The sequence below is a fragment of the Panulirus ornatus genome, chromosome 13 (assembly GCF_036320965.1).
Source record: "Panulirus ornatus isolate Po-2019 chromosome 13, ASM3632096v1, whole genome shotgun sequence".
Lineage (NCBI taxonomy): Eukaryota > Metazoa > Arthropoda > Malacostraca > Decapoda > Palinuridae > Panulirus > Panulirus ornatus.
The window spans coordinates 4161191-4185930 of record NC_092236.1 but is presented as its reverse complement, the minus strand read 5'-3'; the positions used below and the strand labels follow the sequence as shown (position 1 = coordinate 4185930).

Here is a 24740-nt window from a genome sequence, read left to right as displayed (position 1 = left end):
ATATATATATATATATATATATATATATATATATATATATATTATCCCTGGGGATAGGGGAGAAAGAATACTTCCCACGTATTCCCTGCGTGTCGTAGAAGGCGACTAAAAGGGGAGGGAGCGGGTGGCTGGAAATCCTCCCCTTTCTTGTTTTTTTTTAATTTTCCAAAAGAAGGAACAGAGAAGGGGGTCAGGTGAGGATATTCCCTCTAAGGCCCAGTTCTCTGTTCTTAACGCTACCTCGCTAACGCGGGAAATGGCAATTAGTATGAAAAAAAAAAAAATACATATATATATATATATATATATATATATATATATATATATTTTTTTTTTTTTTTTTTTTTTTTTTTTTTTCAAACTATTCGCCATTTTCCGCATCAGCAAGGTAGCGTTAAGAACAGAGGACTGGGCCTCTGAGGGAACATCCTCACCTGGCCCCCTTCTCTGTTCCTTTTTTTGGAAAAAATATATATATATATATATATATATATATATATATATATATATATATATATATATATATATATATATATATATATATATCTTTTTTTCTTTTCTTTCAAACTATTCGCCATTTCCCGCATTAGCGAGGTAGTGTTAAGAACAGAGGACTGGGCCTTTGAGGGAATACCCTCACCTGGCCGAATTCTCTGTTCCTTCTTTTGGAAAATTAAAAAAAAAAAAAACGAGAGGGGAGGATTTCCAGCCCCCCGCTCCCTCCCCTTTTAGTTGCCTTCTACGACACGCAGGGAATACGTGGGAAGTATTCTTTCTACCCTATCCCCTATATATATATATATAATATATATATATATATATATATATATATATATATATATATATATATATATATATATATATATATATATATATATTTTTCTTTTTTGCTGTCTCCTGCGTTTGCGACGTAGTTCAAGGAAACAGACGAAAGAAATGGCCCAACCCACCCCCATACACATGTATATACATACGTCCACACACGCAAATATACATACCTACACAGCTTTCCATGGTTTACCCCAGACGCTTCACATGCCCTGATTCAATCCACTGACAGCACGTCAACCCTGGTATACCACATCGATCCAATTCACTCTATTCCTTGCCCTCCTTTCACCCTCCTGCATGTTCAGGCCCCGATCACACAAAATCTTTTTCACCCCATCTTTCCACCTCCAATTTGGTCTCCCACTTCTCCTCGTTCCCTCCACCTCTGACACATATATCCTCTTTGTCAATCTTTCCTCACTCATTCTCTCCATGTGCCCAAACCATTTCAAAGCACCCTCTTCTGCTCTCTCAACCACGCTCTTTTTATTTCCACACATCTCTCTTACCCTTACGTTACTTACTCGATCAAACCACCTCACTCCACACATTGTCCTCAAACATCTCATTTCCAGCACATCCATCCTCCTGCGCACAACTCTATCCATACCCCACGCCTCGCAACCATACAACATTGTTGGAACCACTATTCCTTCAAACATACCCATTTTTGCTTTCCGAGATAATGTTCTCGACTTCCACACATTCTTCAAGGCTCCCAGGATTTTCGCCCCCTCCCCCACCCTATGATCCACTTCCGCTTCCATGGTTCCATCCGCTGCCAGATCCACTCCCAGATATCTAAAACACTTTACTTCCTCCAGTTTTCTCCATTCAAACTTACCTCCCAATTGACTTGACCCTCAACCCTACTGTACCTAATTACCTTGCTCTTATTCACATTTACTCTTAACTTTCTTCTTTCACACACTTTACCAAACTCAGTCACCAGCTTCTGCAGTTTCTCACATACATCAGCCACCAGCGCCGTATCATCAGCGAACAACAACTGACTCACTTCCCAAGCTCTCTCATCCACAACAGACTTCATACTTGCCCCTCTTTCCAAAACTCTTGCATTCACCTCCCCAACAACCCCATCCATAAACAAATTAAACAACCATGGAGACATCACACACCCCTGCCGCACACCTATATTCACTGAGAACCAATCACTTTCCTCTCTTCCTACACATACACATGCCTTACATCCTCGATAAAAACTTTTCACTGCTTCTAACAACTTACCTCCCACACCATATATTCTTAATACCTTCCACAGAGCATCTCTATCAACTCTATCATATGCCTTCTCCAGATCCATAAATGCTACATACAAATCCATTTGCTTTTCTAAGTATTTCTCACATACATTCTTCAAAGCAAACACCTGATCCACACATCCTCTACCACTTCTGAAACCACACTGCTCTTCCCCAATGTGATACTCTGTACATGCCTTCACCCTTTCAATCAATACCCTCCCATATAATTTACTAGGAATACTCAACATACTTATACCTCTGTAATTTGAGCACTCACTCTTATCCCCTTTGCCTTTGTACAATGGCACTATGCACGCATTCCGCCAATCCTCAGGCACCTCACCATGAGTCATACATACATTAAATAACCTTACCAACCAGTCAACAATACAGTCAACCCCCTTTTTTAATAAATTCCACCGCAATACCATCCAAACCTGCTGCCTTGCCGGCTTTCATCTTCCGCAAAGCTTTTACTACCTCTTCTCTGTTTACCAAATCATTTTCCCTAACCCTCTCACTTTGCACACCACCTCGACCAAAACACCCTATATATATGAAGGAACAGAGAAGGGGGCCAGGTGAGGATATTTCCTCTAAGGCCCAGTCCTCTGTTCTTAACGCTACCTCACTAATGTGGGACATGGCGAATAGTATGAAAAAAAAATATATATATATATTTATATATATATATATATATATATATATATATATATATATATATATATATATATATATATATATATTTATTCATTTTTATTTATTTTGCTTTGTCGCTGTCTCCCGCGTTTGCGAGGTAGCGCAAGGAAACAGACGAAAGAAATGGCCTAACCCACCCCCATACACAATGTATATACATACACGTCCACACACGCAAATATACATACCTATACATCTCAATGTACTCATATATATACACACACAGACACATACATATATACCCATGCACACAATTCACACTGTCTGCCTTTATTCATTCCCATCGCCACCTCGCCACACATGGAATACCATCCCCCTCCCCCCTCATGTGTGCGAGGTAGCACTAGGAAAAGACAACAAAGGCCCCATTCGTTCACACTCAGTCTCTAGCTGTCATGCAATAATGCCCGAAACCACAGCTCCCTTTCCAAATCCAGGCCCCACACAACGTTCCATGGTTTACCCCAGACTCTTCACATGCCCTGATTCACTCCACTGACAGCACGTCAACCCCGGTATACCACATCGATCCAATTCACGCTATTCCTTGCCCTCCTTTCACCCTTCTGCATGTTCAGGCCCCGATCACTCAAAATCTTTTTCACTCCATCTTTCCACCTCCAATTTGGTCTCCCACTTCTCCTCGTTCCCTCCACCTCCGACACATATATCCTCTTGGTCAATCTTTCCTCACTCATTCTCTCCATGTGCCCAAACCATTTCAAAACACCCTCTTCTGCTCTCTCAACCATGCTCTTTTTATTTCCACACATCTCTCTTACCCTTACATTACTTACTCGATCAAACCACCTCACACCACACATTGTCCTCAAACATCTCATTTCCAGCACATCCACCCTCCTGCGCACAACTCTATCCATAGCCCACGCCTCACAACCATACAACATTGTTGGAACCACTTTTCCTTCAAACATACCCATTTTAGCTTTCCGAGATAATGTTCTCAACTTCCACACATTCTTCAAGGCTCCCAGGATTTTTGCCCCCTCCCCCACCCTATGATTCACTTCCGCTTCCATGGTTCCATCCGCTGCCAGATCCACTCCCAGATATCTAAACACTTTACTTCCTCCAGTTTTTCTCCATTCAAACTTACCTCCCAATTGACTTGACCCTCAACCCTACTGTACCTAATAACCTTGCTCTTATTCACATTTACTCTTAACTTTAACTTTCTTCTTTCACACACTTTACTTTAATTGACAGGCGCGCGAAAGAGAGACTTTTGGATGTTAATGTGCTGAGAGGTGCAACTGGAGGGATGTCTGATCATTATCTTGTGGAGGCTAAGGTGAAGATTTGTATGGGTTTTCAGAAAAGAGAATGAATGTTGGGGTGAAGAGGGTGGTGAGAATAAGTGAGCTTGGGAAGGAGACTTTTGTGAGGAAGTACCAGGAGAGACTGAGTACAGAATGGAAAAAGGTGAGAACAATGGAAGTAAGGGGAGTGGGGGAGGAATGGGATGTATTTAGAGAATCAATGATGGATTGCGCAAAAGATGCTTGTGGCATGAGAAGAGTGGGAGGTGGGTTGATTAGAAACGGTAGTGAGTGGTGGGATGAAGAAGTAAGATTATTAGTGAAAGAGAAGAGAGAGGCATTTGGACGATTTTTGCAGGGAAAAAGTGCAATTGAGTGGGAGATGTATAAAAGAGGCAGGAGGTCAAGAGAAAGGTGCAAGAGGGCAAATGAGAGTTGGGATGAGAGAGTATCATTAAATTTTAGGGAGAATAAAAAGATGTTCTGGAAGGAGGTAAATAGGGTGCGTAAGACAAGGGAGCAAATGGGAACTTCAGTGAAGGGCGCAAATGGGGAGGTGATAACAAGTAGTGGTGATGTGAGGAGATGGAGTGAGTATTTTGAAGGTTTGTTGAATGTGTTTGATGATAGAGTGGCAGATATAGGGTGTTTTGGTCGAGGTGGTGTGCAAAGTGAGAGGGTTAGGGAAAATGATTTGGTAAACAGAGAAGAGGTAGTAAAAGCTTTGCGGAAGATGAAAGCTGGCAAGGCAGCAGGTTTGGATGGTATTGCAGTGGAATTTATTAAAAAAGGGGGTGACTGTATTGTTGACTGGTTGGTAAGGTTATTTAATGTATGTATGACTCATGGTGAGGTGCCTGAGGATTGTCGGAATGCGTGCATAGTGCCATTGTACAAAGGCAAAGGGGAGAAGAGTGAGTGCTCAAATTACAGAGGTATAAGTTTGTTGAGTATTCCTGGTAAATTATATAGGAGGGTATTGATTGAGAGGGTGAAGGCATGTACAGAGCATCAGATTGGGGAAGAGCAGTGTGGTTTCAGAAGTGGTAGAGGATGTGTGGATCAGGTGTTTGCTTTGAAGAATGTATGTGAGAAATACTTAGAAAAGCAAATGGATTTGTATGTAGCATTTATGGATCTGGAGAAGGCATATGATAGAGTTGATAGCGATGCTCTGTGGAAGGTATTAAGAATGTATGGTGTGGGAGGCAAGTTGTTAGAAGCAGTGAAAAGTTTTTATCGAGGATGTAAGGCATGTGTATGTGTAGGAATAGAGGAAAGTGATTGGTTCTCAGTGAATGTAGGTTTGCGACAGGGGTGTGTGATGTCTCCATGGTTGTTTAATTTGTTTATGGATGGGGTTGTTGGGGAGGTGAATGCAAGAGTTTTGGAAAGAGGGGCAAGTATGAAGTCTGTTGTGGATGAGAGAGCTTGGGAAGTGAGTCAGTTGTTGTTCGCTGATGATACAGCGCTGGTGGCTGATTCATGTGAGAAACTGCAGAAGCTGGTGACTGAGTTTGGTAAAGTGTGTGAAAGAAGAAAGTTAAGAGTAAATGTGAATAAGAGCAAGGTAAAAATATAAAGGTACATTAGGGTTGAGGGTCAAGTCAATTGGGAGGTAAGTTTGAATGGAGAAAAACTGGAGGAAGTAAAGTGTTTTAGATATCTGGGAGTGGATCTGGCAGCGGATGGAACCATGGAAGCGGAAGTGAATCATAGGGTGGGGGAGGGGGGCGAAAATCCTGGGAGTGTTGAAGAATGTGTGGAAGTCGAGAACATTATCTCGGAAAGCAAAAATGGGTATGTTTGAAGGAATAGTGGTTCCAACAATGTTGTATGGTTGTGAGGCGTGGGTTATGGATAGAGTTGTGTGCAGGAGAGGGTGGATGTGCTGGAAATGAGATGTTTGAGGACAATGTGTGGAGTGAGGTGGTTTGATCGAGTAAGTAATGTAAGGGTAAGAGAGATGTGTGGAAATAAAAAGAGCGTGGTTGAGAGAGCAGAAGAGGGTGTTTTGAAATGGTTTGGACACATGGAGAGAATGAGTGAGGAAAGATTGACCAAGAGGATATATGTGTCGGAGGTGGAGGGAACGAGGAGAAGTGGGAGACCAAATTGGAGGTGGAAAGATGGAGTGAAAAAGATTTTGTGTGATTGGGGCCTGAACATGCAGAAGGGTGAAAGGAGAGCAAGGAATAGAGTGAATTGGATCGATGTGGTATACCGGGGTTGACGTGCTGTCAGTGGATTGAATCAGGGCATGTGAAGCGTCTGGGGTAAACCATGGAAAGTTGTGTGGGGCCTGGATTTGTAAAGGGAGCTGTGGTTTTGGGCATTATTGCATGACAGCTAGAGACTGAGTGTGAACGAATGGGGCCTTTGTTGTCTTTTCCTAGTGCTACCTTGCACAAATGAGGGGGGAGGGGGATGGTATTCCATGTGTGGCGATGGGAATGAATAAAGGCAGACAGTGTGAATTGTGTGCATGGGTATATATGCAAAATAAAATGAATAATTTTTTTTTTTTTTTTTTTTTTTTTTTTTTTTTTTTTCACTGTCTCCCGCATTTGCGAGGTAGCACAAGGAAACAGATGAAAGAAATGGCCCAACTCACCCCCATACACATGTATATACATACGTCCACACACACAAATATACATACCTACACAGCTTTCCACGCCTCGCAACCATACAACATTGTTGGAACCACTATTCCTTCAAACATACCCATTTTTGCTTTCCGAGATAATGTTCTTGACTTCCACACATTCTTCAAGGCTCCCAGGATTTTCACCCCCTTCCCCACCCTATTATCCACTTCCGCTTCCATGGTTCCATCCGCTGCCAGATCCACTCCCAGACATCTAAAACACTTTACTTCCTCCAGTTTTTCTCCATTCAAACTTACCTCCCAATTAACTTGACCCTCAACCCTACTGTACCTAATAACCTTGCTCTTATTCACATTTACTCTTAACTTTCTTCTTTCACACACTTTACCAAACTCAGTCACCAGCTTCTACAGTTTCTCACATGAATATATATATTTTTTTTTTTTTTTTTTTCAAACTATTCGCCATTTCCCGCATCAGCAAGGTAGCGTTAAGAACAGAGGACTGGGCCTCTGAGGGAACATCCTCACCTGGCCCCCTTCTCTGTTCCTTTTTTTGGAAAATTAAAAAAAAAAAAAGAAAGATAGGGGAGGATTTCCAGCCCCCCGCTCCCTCCCCTTTTAGTCGCCTTCTACGACACACAGGGAATACGTGGGAAGTATTCTTTCTCCCCTATCCCCAGGGATAGAATATATATATATATTTTTTTTTTTTTTTTTTTTTTTCTCCAAAAGAAGGAACAGAGAAGGGGGCCAGGTGAGGATATTCCCTCAAAGGCCCAGTCCTCTGTTCTTAGCGCTACCTCACTAATGCGGGAAATGGCGAATAGTATGAAAAAAAAGAAAAAAAAAAAAAAATATATATATATATATATATATATATATATATATATATATATATATATATATATATATATATATTGAAGAATGTGTGGAAGTCGAGAACATTATCTCGGAAAGCAAAAATGGGTATGTTTGAAGGAATAGTGGTTCCAACAATGTTGTATGGTTGCGAGGCGTGGGCTATGGATAGAGTTTTGTGCAGGAGGGTGGATGTGCTGGAAATGAGATGTTTGAGGACAATGTGTAGAGTGAGGTGGTTTGATCGAGTAAGTAATGTAAGGGTAAGAGAGATGTGTGGAAATAAAAAGAGCGTGGTTGAGAGAGCAGAAGAGGGTGTTTTGAAATGGTTTGGGCACATGGAGAGAATGAGTGAGGAAAGATTGACCAAGAGGATATATGTGTCGGAGGTGGAGGGAACGAGGAGAAGTGGGAGACCAAATTGGAGGTGGAAAGATGGAGTGAAAAAGATTTTGAGTGATCGGGGCCTGAACATGCAGAAGGGTGAAAGGAGGGCAAGGAATAGCGTGAATTGGATCGATGTGGTATACTGGGGTTGACGTGCTGTCAGTGGATTGAATCAGGGTATGTGAAGCATCTGGGGTAAATCATGGAAAGCTGTGTAGGTATGTATATTTGCGTGTGTGGACGTGTATGTATATACATGTGTATGGGGGTGGGTTAGGCCATTTCTTTCGTCTGTTTCCTTGCGCTACCTCGCAAACGCGGGAGCCAGCGACAAAGCAAAAGAAAAAAAAAAATGTATATGTGGGCTGTTTAGAAAGGGTAGTGAGTGGTGGGATGAAGAAGTAAGAGTATTAGTGAAAGAGAATAGAGAGGCATTTGGACGATTTTTGCAGGGAAAAAATGCAATTGAGAGGGAGAAGTATAAAAGAAAGAGACAGGAGGTCAAGAGAAAGGTGCAAGAGGTGAAAAAAAGGGCAAATGAGAGTTGGGGTGAGAGACTATCAGTAAATTTTAGGGAGAATAAAAAGATGTTCTGGAAGGAGGTAAATAGGGTGCGTAAGACAAGGGAGCAAATGGGAACTTCAGTGAAGAGCGTAAATGGGGAGGTGATAACAAGTAGTGGTGATGTGAGAAGGAGATGGAATGAGTATTTTGAAGGTTTGTTGAATGTGTCTGATGACAGAGTGGCAGATATAGGGTGTTTGGGTCGAGGTGGTGTGCAAAGTGAGAGGGTTAGGGAAAATGATTTGGTAAACAGAGAAGAGGTAGTAAAAGCTTTGCGGAAGATGAAAGCCGGCAAGGCAGCAGGTTTGGATGGTATTGCAGTGGAATTTATTAAAAAAGGGGGTGACTGTATTGTTGACTGGTTGGTAAGGTTATTTAATGTATGTATGACTCATGGTGAGGTGCCTGAGGATTGGCGGAATGCGTGCATAGTGCCATTGTACAAAGGCAAAGGGGATAAGAGTGAGTGCTCAAATTACAGAGGTATAAGTTTGTTGAGTATTCCTGGTAAATTATATGGGAGGGTATTGATTGAGAGGGTGAAGGCAGGTACAGAGCATCAGATTGGGGAAGAGCAGTGTGGTTTCAGAAGTGGTAGAGGATGTGTGGATCAGGTGTTTGCTTTGAAGAATGTATGTGAGAAATACTTAGAAAAGCAAATGGATTTGTATGTAGCATTTATGGATCTGGAGAAGGCATATGATAGAGTTGATAGAGATGCTCTGTGGAAGGTATTAAGAATATATGGTGTGGGAGGCAAGTTGTTAGAAGCAGTGAAAAGTTTTTATCGAGGATGTAAGGCATGTGTACGTGTAGGAAGAGAGGAAAGTGATTGGTTCTCAGTGAATGTAGGTTTGCGGCAGGGGTGTGTGATGTCTCCATGGTTGTTTAATTTGTTTATGGATGGGGTTGTTAGGGAGGTAAATGCAAGAGTCTTGGAAAGAGGGGCAAGTATGAAGTCTGTTGGGGATGAGAGAGCTTGGGAAGTGAGTCAGTTGTTGTTCGCTGATGATACAGCGCTGGTGGCGGATTCATGGGAGAAACTGCAGAAGCTGGTGACGGAGTTTGGTAAAGTGTGTGGAAGAAGAAAGTTAAGAGTAAATGTGAATAAGAGCAAGGTTATTAGGTACAGTAGGGTTGAGGGTCAAGTGAATTGGGAGGTGAGTTTGAATGGAGAAAAACTGGAGGAAGTGAAGTGTTTTAGATATCTGGGAGTGGATCTGTCAGTGGATGGAACCATGGAAGCGGAATTGGATCATAGGGGGGGGAGGGGGCGAAAATTTTGGGAGCCTTGAAAAATATGTGGAAGTCGAGAACATTATCTCGGAAAGCAAAAATGGGTATGTTTGAAGGAATAGTGGTTCCAACAATGTTGTATGGTTGCGAGGCGTGGGCTATGGATAGAGTTGTGCGCAGGAGGATGGATGTGCTGGAAATGAGATGTTTGAGGACAATGTGTGGTGTGAGGTGGTTTGATCGAGTAAGTAACGTAAGGGTAAGAGAGATGTGTGGAAATAAAAAGAGCGTGGTTGAGAGAGCAGAAGAGGGTGTTTTGAAATGGTTTGGGCACATGGAGAGAATGAGTGAGGAAAGATTGACCAAGAGGATATATGTGTCGGAGGTGGAGGGAACGAGGAGAAGAGGGAGACCAAATTGGAGGTGGAAAGATGGAGTGAAAAGGATTTTGTGTGATCGGGGCCTGAACATGCAGGAGGGTGAAAGGAGGGCAAGGAATAGAGTGAATTGGAGCGATGTGGTATACCAGGGTTGACGTGCTGTCAGTGGATTGAATCAGGGCATGTGAAGCGTCCGGGGTAAACCATGGAAAGCTGTGTAGGTATGTATATTTGCGTGCGTGGACGTGTGTATGTACATGTGTATGGGGGGGGGTTGGGCCATTTCTTTCGTCTGTTTCCTTGCACTACCTCGCAACCGCGGGAGACAGCGACGAGGTATAAAAAAAAAAAAAAAAAAAAAATATATATATATATATATTTACACAGTCATGTTATGGCCTTGCTTTTATTTTTGTATAAGTGATCTCTCTGTAGACTCCATTTTACCTTAGTACTTATATGCCTTGTGAACAGATTTATGGTGTTTGTACTTATTCACAGACTTGTATTATTTTTGGCACATCTGCGATCTCAGTATTTTAGACTTTAAGCCCTGTTATAACCTTTAAAGTTTTCTTGTTTTACTTCATGCAAATTATAATTCCTAGCTATCTTTATCTATGTTTCATGTTAGTATTGTGAAAGTATTGACAGAATTATTACACAAACACCCATAAGTGTCTTTGACCACTTAATTGTTCAAGGGAAAAAGCAGTTTTCAAAGCAGTTTCAGAAGTATTGTGCATGCAAGATACCTCTTTTGGTAATTATGGAGTTGGCTTTTGTTACCCCTAGTAGTTAAAGGTATTAGGAAAGTAAAAACGTGCATAAGATGAGTAATTGAGCATTGTTCCTGTGAGGGAAAGATAAAGACAGAGATAAAGGAAGAGGGGTTTTAGGGAGAGAGAGAAAGAAAATGGAAAGGTCATCATTTAAGAAAATTTCCATGAAACTTTCTATCTAAGGGATTGTTGCATAGCAATGATAGGATGTGTGAGTTGATAAGGGCATTTAAAGTAAATGAGTAGGGATGCCATGTTGATATTCTCTCATTTTGTGGTGATTTCTCTTTCATTTTTCCTGGGAGTACATTATGATCCTAAAAGTGTGGATTAATCTTTTGATTTGTTCATTATACCAAGAACAGGAAGGCACCACAGATGCTTAATGTTATTGCAGCTTGTAACTTCTGATTGTAAAGTTTGGGAGTAGTTCATGGCTCTTTAGCTTTGTAGTAACATTATTGTAGAATATTCAGAAAAACATTATTTTATATTGAAATAGTACTGATTGTTACTATAGTATAGAAAGTGTCTTGAAACTAATACAGTACGATTTGTTAGAATTCAGTTGTACTTGTTTTGATGAAATAGATTATCATTTGTTGAGGGGTCACAGCTTACTTTTTAGATTTCAGTGCATTTGACATTGTCAGAGAAAATTGTATTGATAAGGGTGTTTAAATCTCTATAAGGATGTTAGGATAGGTATTATTTTTTTGGTTGTTGATGGGCTGCTACTGTTTATGAATCATAATCTTTTCTTTCTTTTGTACTTATTTGCTGTTTTTTGCATTAGCATGGTAGAAGGAACAGACAAAGAAAATACCTCTTTCTTGTACGTCTATTTTCTAGGTGTCAGGCGTATTGCAACAAAAAAAATGTCCTCAGATTTTGTTTCTTGAGTGCACTCGGTTAGTTGTATGGAAGGAGGATGACTGAGAGGGTAATAACTTTCACAAAGCATCTGATTAGGGGGAAAAAATGTGGTTTCAGGAATGTTACAGAATTTGTGGATCAGTTTTTTGTTTTGAGGAATGAAAGAAAAATATAGAAACAAGGATTTATATGTAGCAGTTAGGGTTCTTTAGAGAGCATATGATGGGGTTGAGAAACATTCCTTGTGGAAAGTGTAATGAATATATGGTGTAGGAGGAAAGTTATTAAAAGCTCTATCTATCTATCTATCTATATCTCTAATGCCCATTTCCTTTGGGAACTTCCTCAAGGGGGTGACTACGGCAAATAAGTCCATAACTGGTGAACTTCAGTGCTGCTGCTTAGCCTTTAGTGCCGCACCCTTGCAAGGTCACTGGCAGAGGACAACCATAGTGCAGTGTTTTCAGAGGCTTCTGCCTAATGTTCCTACTGGCTACTTCTAGGTAATGTGTCTACCTCATGTTATTAGAAGCAGTGAGGAGTTTATATCAAGAGTAAGGTGTATGTGTGAGTAGGCAGAGAGGAGGGAAGTAGTTCTAGGTGAAGATGGGTCTGTGGTAGGGTGTCCATGTTGTCACTGTACCTGTTTAATGTTTAATCTGTTTGTGGATGAGATGGTGAAGGAGTTAAATACAAGAGTCTTGGAGAGAAGAGCAGGTATGCAGTCTCGTTGGGGGGAAAGGGTCATTTATTTGCTGATGACATGACCCTGGTGGCAGATTTGTGTAATAAATTGCTGAAGTTGGTGTCTGAGGTTGGGAGAGTGTGTGATAGATAAAAGTGAGAGTGAATGTGAATAAAAGCAAGGTTATTCGGTTTAGCAGTGTGAAGTGATAGGTTAGTTGGGATGTGAATATGAATAGAGAAAAATTGGAAGAATGAAGTGTTTTAGGTACTTAGGAATGGACAGGACAGCAAATGGAACCATGGAGGAATGAAGTGTTTTAGGTACTTAGGGATGGACATGACAGCAAATGGAACCATTGAAGCTGAAGTGAGCTTTAGGATTTATGAGGGGGCAAAGGTCCTTAGAATAGTGAGGAATGTGTGAAAAGAAAGGTCACTGTCTGGAAGGATACATAGTAGTCCTTTTGGTGAAAAATGGATGTGTGTCATTGGCTGTAGATGGGAATATGTTGAAGAGGGTGAATGTGAAAGAAATGAAATGTTTGAGGACAATGTAGTGTGTAAGGTGGTTGATCAAGTAAGAAATTATAGGGTAAGAGATAATTGTGGTAATAAGAAGAGTATGAATGGGTGAGCTAAAGAAGGTAGGCTGAAATGGTTTGGACATTTGGGGAGAATAAGTGAGTAGAGTTTGATAAAGTGGATATACGTGTCATATGTAGAGGAGACAAGAAGAGTGAGACTGGATGGAAGGATGAGGTGGAAAAGGTTTTAAGTACTCATGGGAAAAGATGTGCATGAGATAGAGTGAATTGATGTGGAATATTGGGATTGATGTGCTGTCTTTCTATCTGTCTATCAGTATACCTGATGCTCGTTCCCTGTAGGACTCCCTTGAGGTGGTGTTCACGGCAAAAGAGTCTCCATGACTGATGAACTTCAATGTTGTTTTTTCGCCTTGAGTGCCTCACTCATAACAGGCAACTGACAGAGGGCAACTCAAGCAAGTTGTTTTCGGATGTTTTCAGAGGCTCGTAGCTAATGTTTCCTATCTGCTTATCAATCAACATCTTTGATCCCTGTTCACTTCAGGAACTCCCTCAAGGAGGTGGCTATGGCACAAGAGTCTTCACAACAGGTGAAACACTAGTGCTGCTTCTTAGCCTTTAGTGCTTCACCCTTAACAGAGCACTGGCAGAAGGCAACTCTGTTCCAGAGTTCCTACAGACTACTTCTACCTAATGTGTCCACTAAATGTTCCAACTCATTACTTATACCTTATGCTCCTGCCTAATTTTCCAACCCATTACTTCTACCTAATGCTCCTGCCTAATATCCCAACCCATTATTTCTACTTAATGCTCCTCCCTAATATTCATACCTACCACTTCTACCTAATATTCTAACCAACTTCTTGTATCTGTTTGCTCCAACCATTTTGCTAAAAGGCAGGGCTGGTGCACAGTGCAGGAAAATCTAGAGTTCCAAAGAATGAGTTGTGTGAGTTAAGTGTTGTTGAGTGTTCTTTGTGACAAGGAGAGATTGAACGTTTGTGAACAGAATGCAAGCAGTCCACACTAGGGGTGAAGCAGAAAGAAAAGACAGTTACCTGGGTCAGAGGAGTGCATCTTGAGTCATCGAAATGCTGCTAGATCACTATGCATCCATCACTAACCCTTCCTAATTGTTCCCACCAATTACTATACCAGTTCCTGCCTAATGCCTCAAACTACTACATCCACCTAAGGCTCCCAGCAAATGTTCCTTACCTACTGCTTTCACCTAATATGCTATTAGTGGACTGAACTAGGGCATATGAAGCAGCCAGGGGAAATCGTGGAAAGGTCTGTGTGGCCTGGTTGTGGAGAGGGTAGATGGTTTTGATAAATTACACATGACAACTAGAGAATGCATGTGAACAAATAAGACATTTTCTCTGTCTGTTTCTGGTGCTACCTTGCAAGTGTGGGTTGTGGTGAATAAGTATTAAAAAAGAAATACATGTATATACACAAGCCTAAGTAGGTACCCAATCAATTCACCAACTTGGAGATGAAGATGATTGGTGGTTAGAATGCAAATCAAGTGCCCTAGACATGGATGGCCTATACATGCATCACAGTCAGTAACCCTAACTGCTACATTATGTAAGTTCATGGAACTTGGAATACATGGAACTGGAAGTAGAGTTAAAGATGATAGATAGATATACAGATAGATGGATAGATGGATGGGTAGGTGAGTCACTTTGTTGATGACTTCCCATTCACCTTTCTCTTTATTGTCATATCATTCTCTCTAATTCAGTTTGAGTATGTCTTAAAGCTAACTAAAGATTGAAATATGTATGCGGAATGATCTGAATTTTGTTTTAATGAATTTTATCTTTTCTATTAGGTTCCATCTATGTTTTGACTTACCCTTCTTAATGTTTCCCAGGAATTACTATGTGATAATGATAGTTTTGTTTTTGCTTTTGATTAGCCGGCTTTATAAGTCTTGGCACCTGCGGTAAGTTTATAAACAGGAAAGGGACACTGCCCCATCATAGTAACCAGATCTGTATAGAATAAGGTGGCTGCAGAACTCCGCTTAATGATATAAACACTTAAAACTTTTTGTAACTTCCTGCTTTAGTTGTGCTTTCGAGGATGAAATATTTAGAAGGCTAAGATGTGTGTGCTTCATTAATGACTTTGTTGTAGAATATATTGTTAATTAAAAAGTGTGAAAATTGGTTATTAAAAGGACTATATCTCTAAACAGTGCACATTCTTTCTCAATATCATGTTATCTGTTTCTAGATTTTTTGATACAGTAATGCTTCCTGTATGAATGCAATAGTATGAGAGATTTAGTTTGTATATTATATTTAGGGTTGAAAATATTTTTAGCTCTCAAGCAGCTGCAATTTTTGAGAGTGGATGATGATATTCTATCCTTCCATAGTTTTCATAAGTGTTTGCATCATTTTTTCTCATATTTGGCTTATGTTTGATTTGGCAAAATGGTTAATGCATGTTATATAAGGCTTCCTTGCAAGCCAATATAATTTCTATCCATCTTTTTATCCTACCCCCTTTTTTTTTTTTTTGCGGGCATGTCTAACAGTGCTTGTTCAGATCCTTTTTGTATTCAACTGATTTGAAGTATCAAAGAGAAAAAGGGGTGGGGGATGATACATATTGGATAGAACATGGCTTCCTTCTGGTAGAATATGACATATCTGCTTGTATTTACGCATCCGTCTTTCCACTGCAGTCACTCATTGAAATTTGAAGCACTGGTTGTTTTTTATTTCATACAGGTTTGAGATGCTGCAAGCATATAATACTTGTCATTTTTTCTTGTATTTAAACTGAAATGATTGCATTATTTGCATTTATGCTTGCATGCATCGCTTGAAAATAGCTGCACTTTCAGCCATCATATGATAAATAGTTTTGATGTGATGAATTGTAGCCAGTGTACAAGCATGTGCCTATCTATTTTGCCATCTCCCTTTTTGCTAACATTATATGTACGGTATTATAAAAGCATAATTTTCATAGAATTACAGCAATTTCAGGTTCTAATGCAGTATACAAACCAGTGATCCAGTACAGCTAGCACATATCAATTTGTCAGTTTGTCCATGCCTATGATTACAGGTGCTGTACCACAAAAGTAGCTCTTCCAAATTTTGCATAGTTTATTAGGTTTTAGGTACCTTGGGTATGATGCTTATTAAAAGTTTTAGCTGTTCTAATATGGCCATCTTGTTTACTTTCAATTTGATTGTTTTCCATTGTGCATCTCCTTTTTTTCCTTTTACATGATTTATACATGCATTAAGAATATATATGGTCCTAGAATTGAACATCTGAAAAAAAAGGTGGTTATGGCTTTTTGAGAGGTGGGCTCAAAATAACTCTGTCTTAATTACCCTGACAGATGATTGGCCAAAAGCCAAAATAACCGATCAACCAATTGTGTGGATTGGTACCATGAGGCAAATTGTATATCATACCACTTGCAGCAGCGTGTTGTTTGTTCTGAATATAAACGTAAATTTTGAGTCAGTACATTGTTTTCTGTTACTTTTTATTCTCATGATAATGTTATAAAGCTATACTGTTTATAGCATAAACTGACCTATTTTACTGTGATTCATGGTAAAAATTTGAAAAGACATTTCCAGAAATGCTCATAGTATGGTTGGCTATTGGTTTCCCCTCCTAGCAGTAGTTAGGCAGGTTGGATGTTTTATTTTATATTAAGACCTTTTTGATGTCTTCAGATGGATTTTATAATGGAATTCGTTTTTTTTTTTTTTACTTTAGGTGGTTTTATATTAACCCTTTCATTTATCAATATTTCCTTTGTCGGTTTCTATATAACCCTTTTTTCAAGTTGTGATAAGGCATTCTTATCCTTACAGAATGAAAAATAACCAATATATCAGTAAATTTAACCTTTTAAAGTTTACAGATAAGTTGTACCATCAGTATTGTAAACAACAGTGAACAGTGTGCCATCATGCTTGTTTTCATGATTTCTATTTATCATATATACTGATAGAATGATTACTATTTTGCTTTTGAACTAATATGATGTCTGGAATATGTACTTATACTCTGTAAATTTCATTGATAAGAATAATATGTACATAAAAGCAGAAGTAAGGACATTTTGGCAATGGCATCAGTACCTATGCATAATATTTATTTCTCTCTCTCATGTCTGGAGGGAAGCTGGGCATGTTATGTCCTTTTGAACCAATGGACCCATACACACTCTTACATATCCTAACCCAGAATTTAATCTTATGATTATGGCAGGAAATGTCTGTTTTTAAGTATATGGTTGGAGAGGCTATCAAGGCCTTGTATGCATACAGGTGGAGTGGAAGGGTTTAATTATACAAATGAATTTGTGGGAAACTAAAACTTTATTTTAGAATACTTTGCGCTTGCTTCTCTCTCTATAGGGATGCAAAAATTTTTTTGCAAGATTTGGAAAACCTGTCATGGTGTACACAGAATAAAAAAGTGCAAAAGTTTTTAATGTACAAATTATCGATTACCAACCAATGTATATATACAGATATATACAGATATACAGAAAGTTTTAGAAATACTTTTGTGTTGGCCAGGTCCTTTGTGAGTGATGAATGGAGGGGTTGTAGATGATGACACCTCGAACGGCTCCCGATAAGAGAGGACATGATGTTTCTCCGCTTCTCTTGAATTTGTGCACTCGTTATATACATTAGGTAGAGAATTGTTGGTGTTTGACATGAATATACTTAGGCATTACACAGCTCACACCAAATAACAGTGTAAAGAGGGAGAGTGGTTCACACATGTGAGGATATTGATGGTTTTGTTTCTTTATCATGATCTCAGAATTGCACTTACTCTTATTTCATGCACAGGCAGAGCGCTGATGGTGAGTAACATAAATATATGTAAAAATATTACGTTATTCACACTAAAAATAGTTTGAGGATGGTGATTGGCTCGCATATGTGGGGAGAACCTAGATATTTTTTCTTTGAAAATATTCCAGCTCCTCATCTCTTACCAAAGTTCTTCCATCATCTTTGGATAACGTGAGTGAAAATTAGGTGCATTTGTTATGTAACTTCTTCTGTAGTACAAGGTTAGTGGGTATGCTTCCTGTGATGGCCTTCCTCCTTCTCCTCCTCTCTATGTATTTCTGCAAAAATCACTCTTGTCGCTTATTTCCTAACATTTCTCATATGATTCGTCTTCACTTTCCTCACCAAGTGACTCATTGGGTAAGTGTTCTTCTTCATCACTTAGGGCATCTAACAATCTGTGTTTGGTATTTTCCATAGGATTACTTTTTGCACACATGTATATTGATAGTATATAACAGCCTTCAGCATTACACTTTGTCACTTTAAAATTGTAAGTTTTAAGGACATATTTTCATGCACTATCCAATTTCTTGTGGGGGCAGTCAGTTGCAGTTACGTCAGTTAAGTTCTGTAATTTGCGAATTACTTCATCTCATCGTCTAAAAGCTCCTGTACTGCTTCATTAGATTAAAGTATATGCATGAAGCCAAACTTTAATTATCACTCAAAGCGTATAACAAAAACAAATGTATTTGTATATATCCCAATCTCTGAATTCTGACTGATAAATGAAGATGTTATCAGAAATGAAGAGACAAGGTGTGCACATTCATACCTGCACATGATTGTGTGCTTACAACTTGAATACTGTACAATATAACCCTGACCATACGAACAGGGACATTTCTCACCCAAATTTAAGATTTTTTTTTTATCATAATTCAGTGAAAAAACAATAGTTTCTCGAATAACTTAAAAAATAACTGCCCTACAATGAGTAAGAAAAGCAGACTATTATCACAATGGAAAACCATCACATCAGCTAGGGGTATCATCGGTCAAAGTCTCTGTCTTATTGGGTGCTGGTGGAGAACAAAGCAATCATGCCAGTAGTCCCCAGGGTGCTAAACACATAGTTGTATGCTGATAGCATGAACCTGAATACGAAGAAAGATCTGACAACAATCAGCATCAAGAAGAGTGTGTTGTTGTAGAACAAGGAGAAAGTCATAGCCTCAGCCTCTGTTATCTTACTCATCTTCCATAACACCTTTTCGTCCTTTTTCTTCTTGCCCATTTTCTCGTTGTCAGACAATTTATGCATAACTGATGGGTTACTGCATCCTCAACCTTTTGTTTAACTTAGCACTTCAGGACAAGTTTTGTGTTCATATATGCCAAAGCAAGCAGATAACAGTGGGTCTCTCTTATGTATGTGTCAGAACAGCCTAATGGGAATAGCTGAAGCAATTAATGTGTTGAAGTAGAATATAATGGAGCTCTTCTTGGACACATTTCTACTAAGATCTTGTAGGAGCAGCTCCTTCTCCTTGGTTAACTTGCCCTTGGTCACCATATTTGTAGGCATCATACTTGTTTGTCATTTCCTTCATTACTAAGGTAGTGTCTGGAACAGATGAAGAAATTGCCTTATTCGCTTACATCCACTCTGGCAGTCACTTATATAATGCATAAAAACTTTTGTTCTTATTTTATTGGTCTATGAAGTGAGTAATTATTTATGTACATTACAAGAATTAATTGTGAGACTGAAAAGAATTTGATTATCTAAGCATGGGTTTGAAATATCCCATTGTAGATGTCACATAGTCCACAAATTTGTTGCAATGTGAATATGAATGTGAAATAATGATTTGTATAAATTTTGGAAATGGGTTTGGAGTCATGTAATGTTTTTGTAAGTAGTATTTGATAGATTTTATACTATATTAGTAAAATTAAAAGGCACTTTCTTTCTGGCTAGGATTTTGTAAATCAAGGGAAGTGCATTAGATCTCAGACTTAAGATATTCTTTAAGAGAAAGTTTTTGTCTTAAGAGTTTGTAAGTATTGTTGTTTGAATTATTTTTATTTAAAGGAAAATTTGTTACCTTTCCAGCCGTCTACGGAAAACCCGTCATAGTCGATCTCGTTCACGTTCACATGGCCCACGGCACCAGAAGAACCTCAAAACTGTAAAGGCATTGGCCCAGAGAACTCAGTCACTTACTTCACAGGTTTGTTGCTTGGAACTCATTTTTAACTTTTATTGAAGAATAGCATGAAAGCAAATTGAATCAAAGTTTTTGCAGTAATTCATCAATGGAAATCTCTCAGATACCATACAAATTTGGGTGGCTGCTGTTTGTTAAATCAACTGGAAAAATTAGAAGCATTGCAAATTCTGACTAATCAACTGACATATTTTTGCATTACTTCTATATACATACCCAAGTGTTACCGAACTCTGTTTGCAAGTGGTTAATGTAACAAAAAAGTCATCTTTGGTGAGGCTGTTTCATTTTCAGGACAGAAAGTAGTGCCGAAAGTCTTGCTCAAGTGTCCATCATTTTCTTGCTCCTGTGTGAAGTGCAGCCTTGAAGCATCAGGAGCCCTACAATGGGGATCCTGGAATGGAATGATTATGAAATTGATAATAATTTTGTTTGATAATTTCATTCCCATTTATATAGGGTGGATAAAGTATTTGTAGATATTCATCTTTTATAACAGTTCATCTTACAGAAGTGGAGTGCCTAACCTCAACCCAACAGGCTGGTAAAGACAGGGTTGCACAGAATTATGCTCAGTGTTTCATGAATTGAAGATGATTACCTATTTCTTATTTGTGTTGCATAGGGAGGGAGTTTTACACTCATTTGGCCCCATCTTTGGAACTTTCTATACTATTATATAACTTTTAGATTTATATATGTTGTCTGCCTTAATCATATCCTCAGTAATTTTATTCCATTCATCCACCACTTGTACAATAAAAGCACTTCTTTACATCTTTTTTTAACAAGTTTCTTGTGTAACTTCTTATCATGTCTTATGGATGCTTTGTTCTAATATATCTTGAAGAACTGTTCACTCTTAGTGACATTAGAATGTTTTAAAAATTTAAAGGTGAGCAAGTAACCCATTACTCTTTCTCTAAAGGTGGGCAGATTTAAAGCTTCTAGCCTTTCCCTGTAAAGTTAGCTCTCTTAATTCTGGTGCCATTTTTGTTACCATTCCTTGTAACTTCTCTGTTATCTTTTTGTATTTCTTCAGGTGCTTAGAAAGTATTTACTTATACATGTACTTGAAAACTTACTCTAATATTTGCTTGCAGATGATGTATTCATATTTATTTATTCTCCTAATATGGGTCTTTGGTTACCATTAAGGAATTATTTCAACCCGCAAGTCCTTCTCCTCATGCTTATATCGTACTTTATGACAATCATATTAAGGTCTTCTTTCACTCTTTTGTCATTACATTTGCTGTGGTTGAATTTTATCAAAGATGTATCAGACCATCCTTTAGTCTCTGTAGGTCCTCTTGTAGGTTAATGCAATTATCCTTTTTTTTTTTTCACTTCCCTTTTGGCCTTTGCATCATCTGCAAACATATTTAGGCAGGTCTCTTTATCCTCAGGCAAGTCATTTACTTAGATCAAGAAGAGTAATGGTCCTAGAACAGAACCCTGTGGTACTCCACTGGTTGCCTCAGCCCATTTGGAGAAGGCTCCTCTGACATGCATCCTTTGTTCCGTTCTACTGAGGTATTCTTCTGTGGTTTAAGGGAGTCTCCCCCTTATTCCTGCTATATAATCCAGATTCTTAATCAGCCTCTCATGCAGTAAAGTGTCGAGTTCTTTCTGACAGTCCAGATATAAACCCAGCCTTCTCATTTGGTTAAGACAGAGCTTAATCTCTCCTAGAAATCTAAGAGATTTGTTACACATGACCTCCTTTCCTGAAACCATGGTATTTCCTAGGTAATCTCTCCTTTGTAGAAAGTCACCCATCTGCTTTCCAATTATCTTTTCAAGAACCTGACAGACCACACTCTGTACTTCAGTGCTTGTTCCTGGTCTCCTTTCTTTGAGAGTTTGGAGTTCACCAGTTATGGAGACTTTTGCCATGGTGTCTCCTTGAGGGAGTTACCAAAGGGAATGGCCTTCAGGGATATAGATAGGCAGATGAAGTTTGCACAAAATGGGAAATTTCATCAGGACCATGAGACTTGCATGGTTCAAGACCATTTAGTTTCCTGTTAATGTCTTTTATGGATATATCATTGTTTTCTAAAACCTCCTCCCCATTCCATTTCACTGGTGTTGGAGCAGTGGCGTCTTCGGCTGTGAAAACTAGTGTGTAAGCATTAAGATCATTTGACTGATGCAGACTGGGAGTTTGCTAAACTTTAGTTTTACCAGTTGGTAGAACTATGAAGTTTAGGCAAGTCAGCACTGATTATGGAAGACCAAGGCCTTTGATGTCCAAATATTTCTAAATGATTTGTGTTTTCCATGCTATAAGATTTGAATTGTAAGATCTTTCTATCATTTTACCAATTTTATAATGGCAATAAATTTTAGTGACTTCAAGTCTTTGTGCTACTGAATTTTGCAAATTATTGATTATGAAAGATTTTTTAATAGCTGCATATTAATGCATTAGCCTTCTCCCTTTCAAAATAGGCTTGCTAACCTAATGGAAAATTCCTTGTAACATATTTTAGATAGGGAAAACAGTTTTGATGGATGATATTTCCTTCCTTTCATCATTAGAACTTATCTTATGATATTCGTTTTGATTGATGTATTGGCCTATGTAAATCTTTCTAGGGTCGGATGCCTGGATCCCGTAAGCCACCGCACACTGTGACAGGTCAATTCCAGCTTTCCCTCCAGACGCTTATGGAAGCTCTCAACACCGCCAACCCATTCTTCATCAGATGCATCAAAAGTAATGCGAACAAGGTAGATGACCCGTGGGAAAATTTTGTTTCCAGTATGTTAGAGTGATTGAATGTACTCTGTTGTGGTTAGTGAGAATGCAGGAGAGTGCATAAAAACTGGAAAAGCTTGAGATGTTAGTGAATTTGAAAGATGGGTATATCATTTATCTAATGACCAAATGAAGACAGTGAATGATTTGTGTAATGCTAATGTAAATGAAGTTTAAAGAATTACAAAAAATTGACTTCTAAAACTACTTGATATGGTGTATAGAAGGATTAGTGAGCCCTTTACAAGTGAAGAATAATGTACAGTGGATTAAGGAAGTTGGGAGCTTGTGTAGACCAGATCTTTGCTCTAATGCATATAGTTAAGAAAGTTAGAAATGAAAACAGAGAAAGCCACATTATGGCGTTAGAAAAGGTGCATGATAAGATTATGTTCATAGGGAAGGGCATTGGGAAGTGCTGGGATTGTATTATAGCTGTGCATTGTTCCCTTCCCTCCATTTTTTCTCCTCTTGAGATTGAGTTGGGGTGATATCTGTGTATTGCAGAACATAATAAAAGCAAACACAGTTATTATATGCAGATGTTGCAGTTCAGTTTGATGAATTGGAGAATGAATTGGGTAGAATCATACATTGGTTTCTTGCTGCATATTTGTTGAGGATGTTGCAGGTAAATGGGAGTAAGAGCAAGGCCTCTCATTTTTTAAAGGTATGTACTATCACAGGCTAAAGTCAGATTGAATGAAGAAGAATCAGAAGTGATTAATGGTGTTAGGTATTTGGGAATGATGAAAAGTAAGGATGGTAGTGGAAAAGCTGAAATTTAAGACTGAGTCATGCATGGGAAGGGTATTGGAAATGTATTGAGAGCTCCAGTAGCTGGGAAGAATTAAAGTTCTGTATAGAGTTTACAAGAAGCTTGTATGTTGGAGTGCTCCTCCCAGTTGAGAGCTCCAGTAGCTGGGAAGATTTAAAGTTCTGTATAGAGTTTACAAGAAGCTTGTATGTTGGAGTGCTCCTCCCATCTTATTGCATATATCCACCTTGATCCATGCTTAGTTCAATTCTTTCATTGTATTCTAGGTTCCTAGCATGTCTTTTTGAAGGTGATTGTTTATTGAACTTTTTTCTGATGGGAATGTTAAGAAGCCTTATAACTCTTGTTAGCAAAATCCTAAGGTTGAGAGTTACAGAAAAGAGTTCTAATCAGACAAAGAAGTTTGTCATATCCCAAAAAGCAAATGTCAAAGGGCTTTAAAGAAGAAAAAATGAAGATGGAATGGAAAAGTTGGATGGTCAGCCAAAAAATTTCGTTAAGATGTTAGTAATGTGTGATTTTGTATTTTAAAAACTAGTGGTTACTCCAATAATTACATAATTGTATTGGCATAGTATGGTGATGCAGTAAATCATAACTTCTGATTACAAAGCATCTGTGTTGGTAGAAGTACGGCAGTTGTGTTGCCACCTAATATCAGAATAACTTATTTTGTTGATCCTTTCAGATACAACATGATATAAATCATCAATGCTTTGCACATTTAAGTGATGGTGTCTTTGTTGTTTTTGCAGAGGAGAGTGCAAAATGCAAACCCAATACAGAGTCATTCCTGCATGCTATTTTAGAAAGGGGTGGGGTAATGTTTAAGAAAATGAAAGTTATTTTGACCAGAATGCCATGATACGCCACCCTTGTGTGCTTCTTGTTTTACATAGAAGTAATGCAGAAAATAGCAATATGTGAAACATCCAGCTTGATTCAGTACTGACATGTCTGGTAACGGTCCCTGGCTGTGGTTCGGGGGGGTATCAATGTCTGAATTGAATCACTGGATTTGGTTTACATCGTCTCATAATTTCATCACTATTCTTATTAGGTTGTTTTTAAGTCAGAAAAAAAATTTATTTCTCAATTTTCTTGTTTCCTCCCATTTGCCGTTGTGAAGAACCAGAT

At 38.8% G+C, this 24740-nt stretch overlaps 1 protein-coding gene and 1 pseudogene across 4 annotated transcripts in view; one reads left to right on the top strand and one right to left on the bottom strand.

Annotated features, from left to right (window-relative positions):
• The window catches only part of LOC139752677 (unconventional myosin-IXb-like), a 186465-nt gene that overhangs the window by 72005 nt on the left and 89720 nt on the right, over window positions 1–24740 (top strand). For all 4 annotated transcript variants that reach the window (XM_071668453.1, XM_071668454.1, XM_071668451.1 and 1 more), the window contains exons 13-14: window positions 19944–20061; window positions 22663–22797. In XM_071668453.1, coding sequence (XP_071524554.1) covers window positions 19944–20061; window positions 22663–22797 — 253 coding nt within the window. The remainder of the gene's footprint in view (window positions 1–19943; window positions 20062–22662; window positions 22798–24740) is intronic.
• Window positions 16301–19937, bottom strand: LOC139752680 (translocon-associated protein subunit gamma pseudogene; annotated as a pseudogene).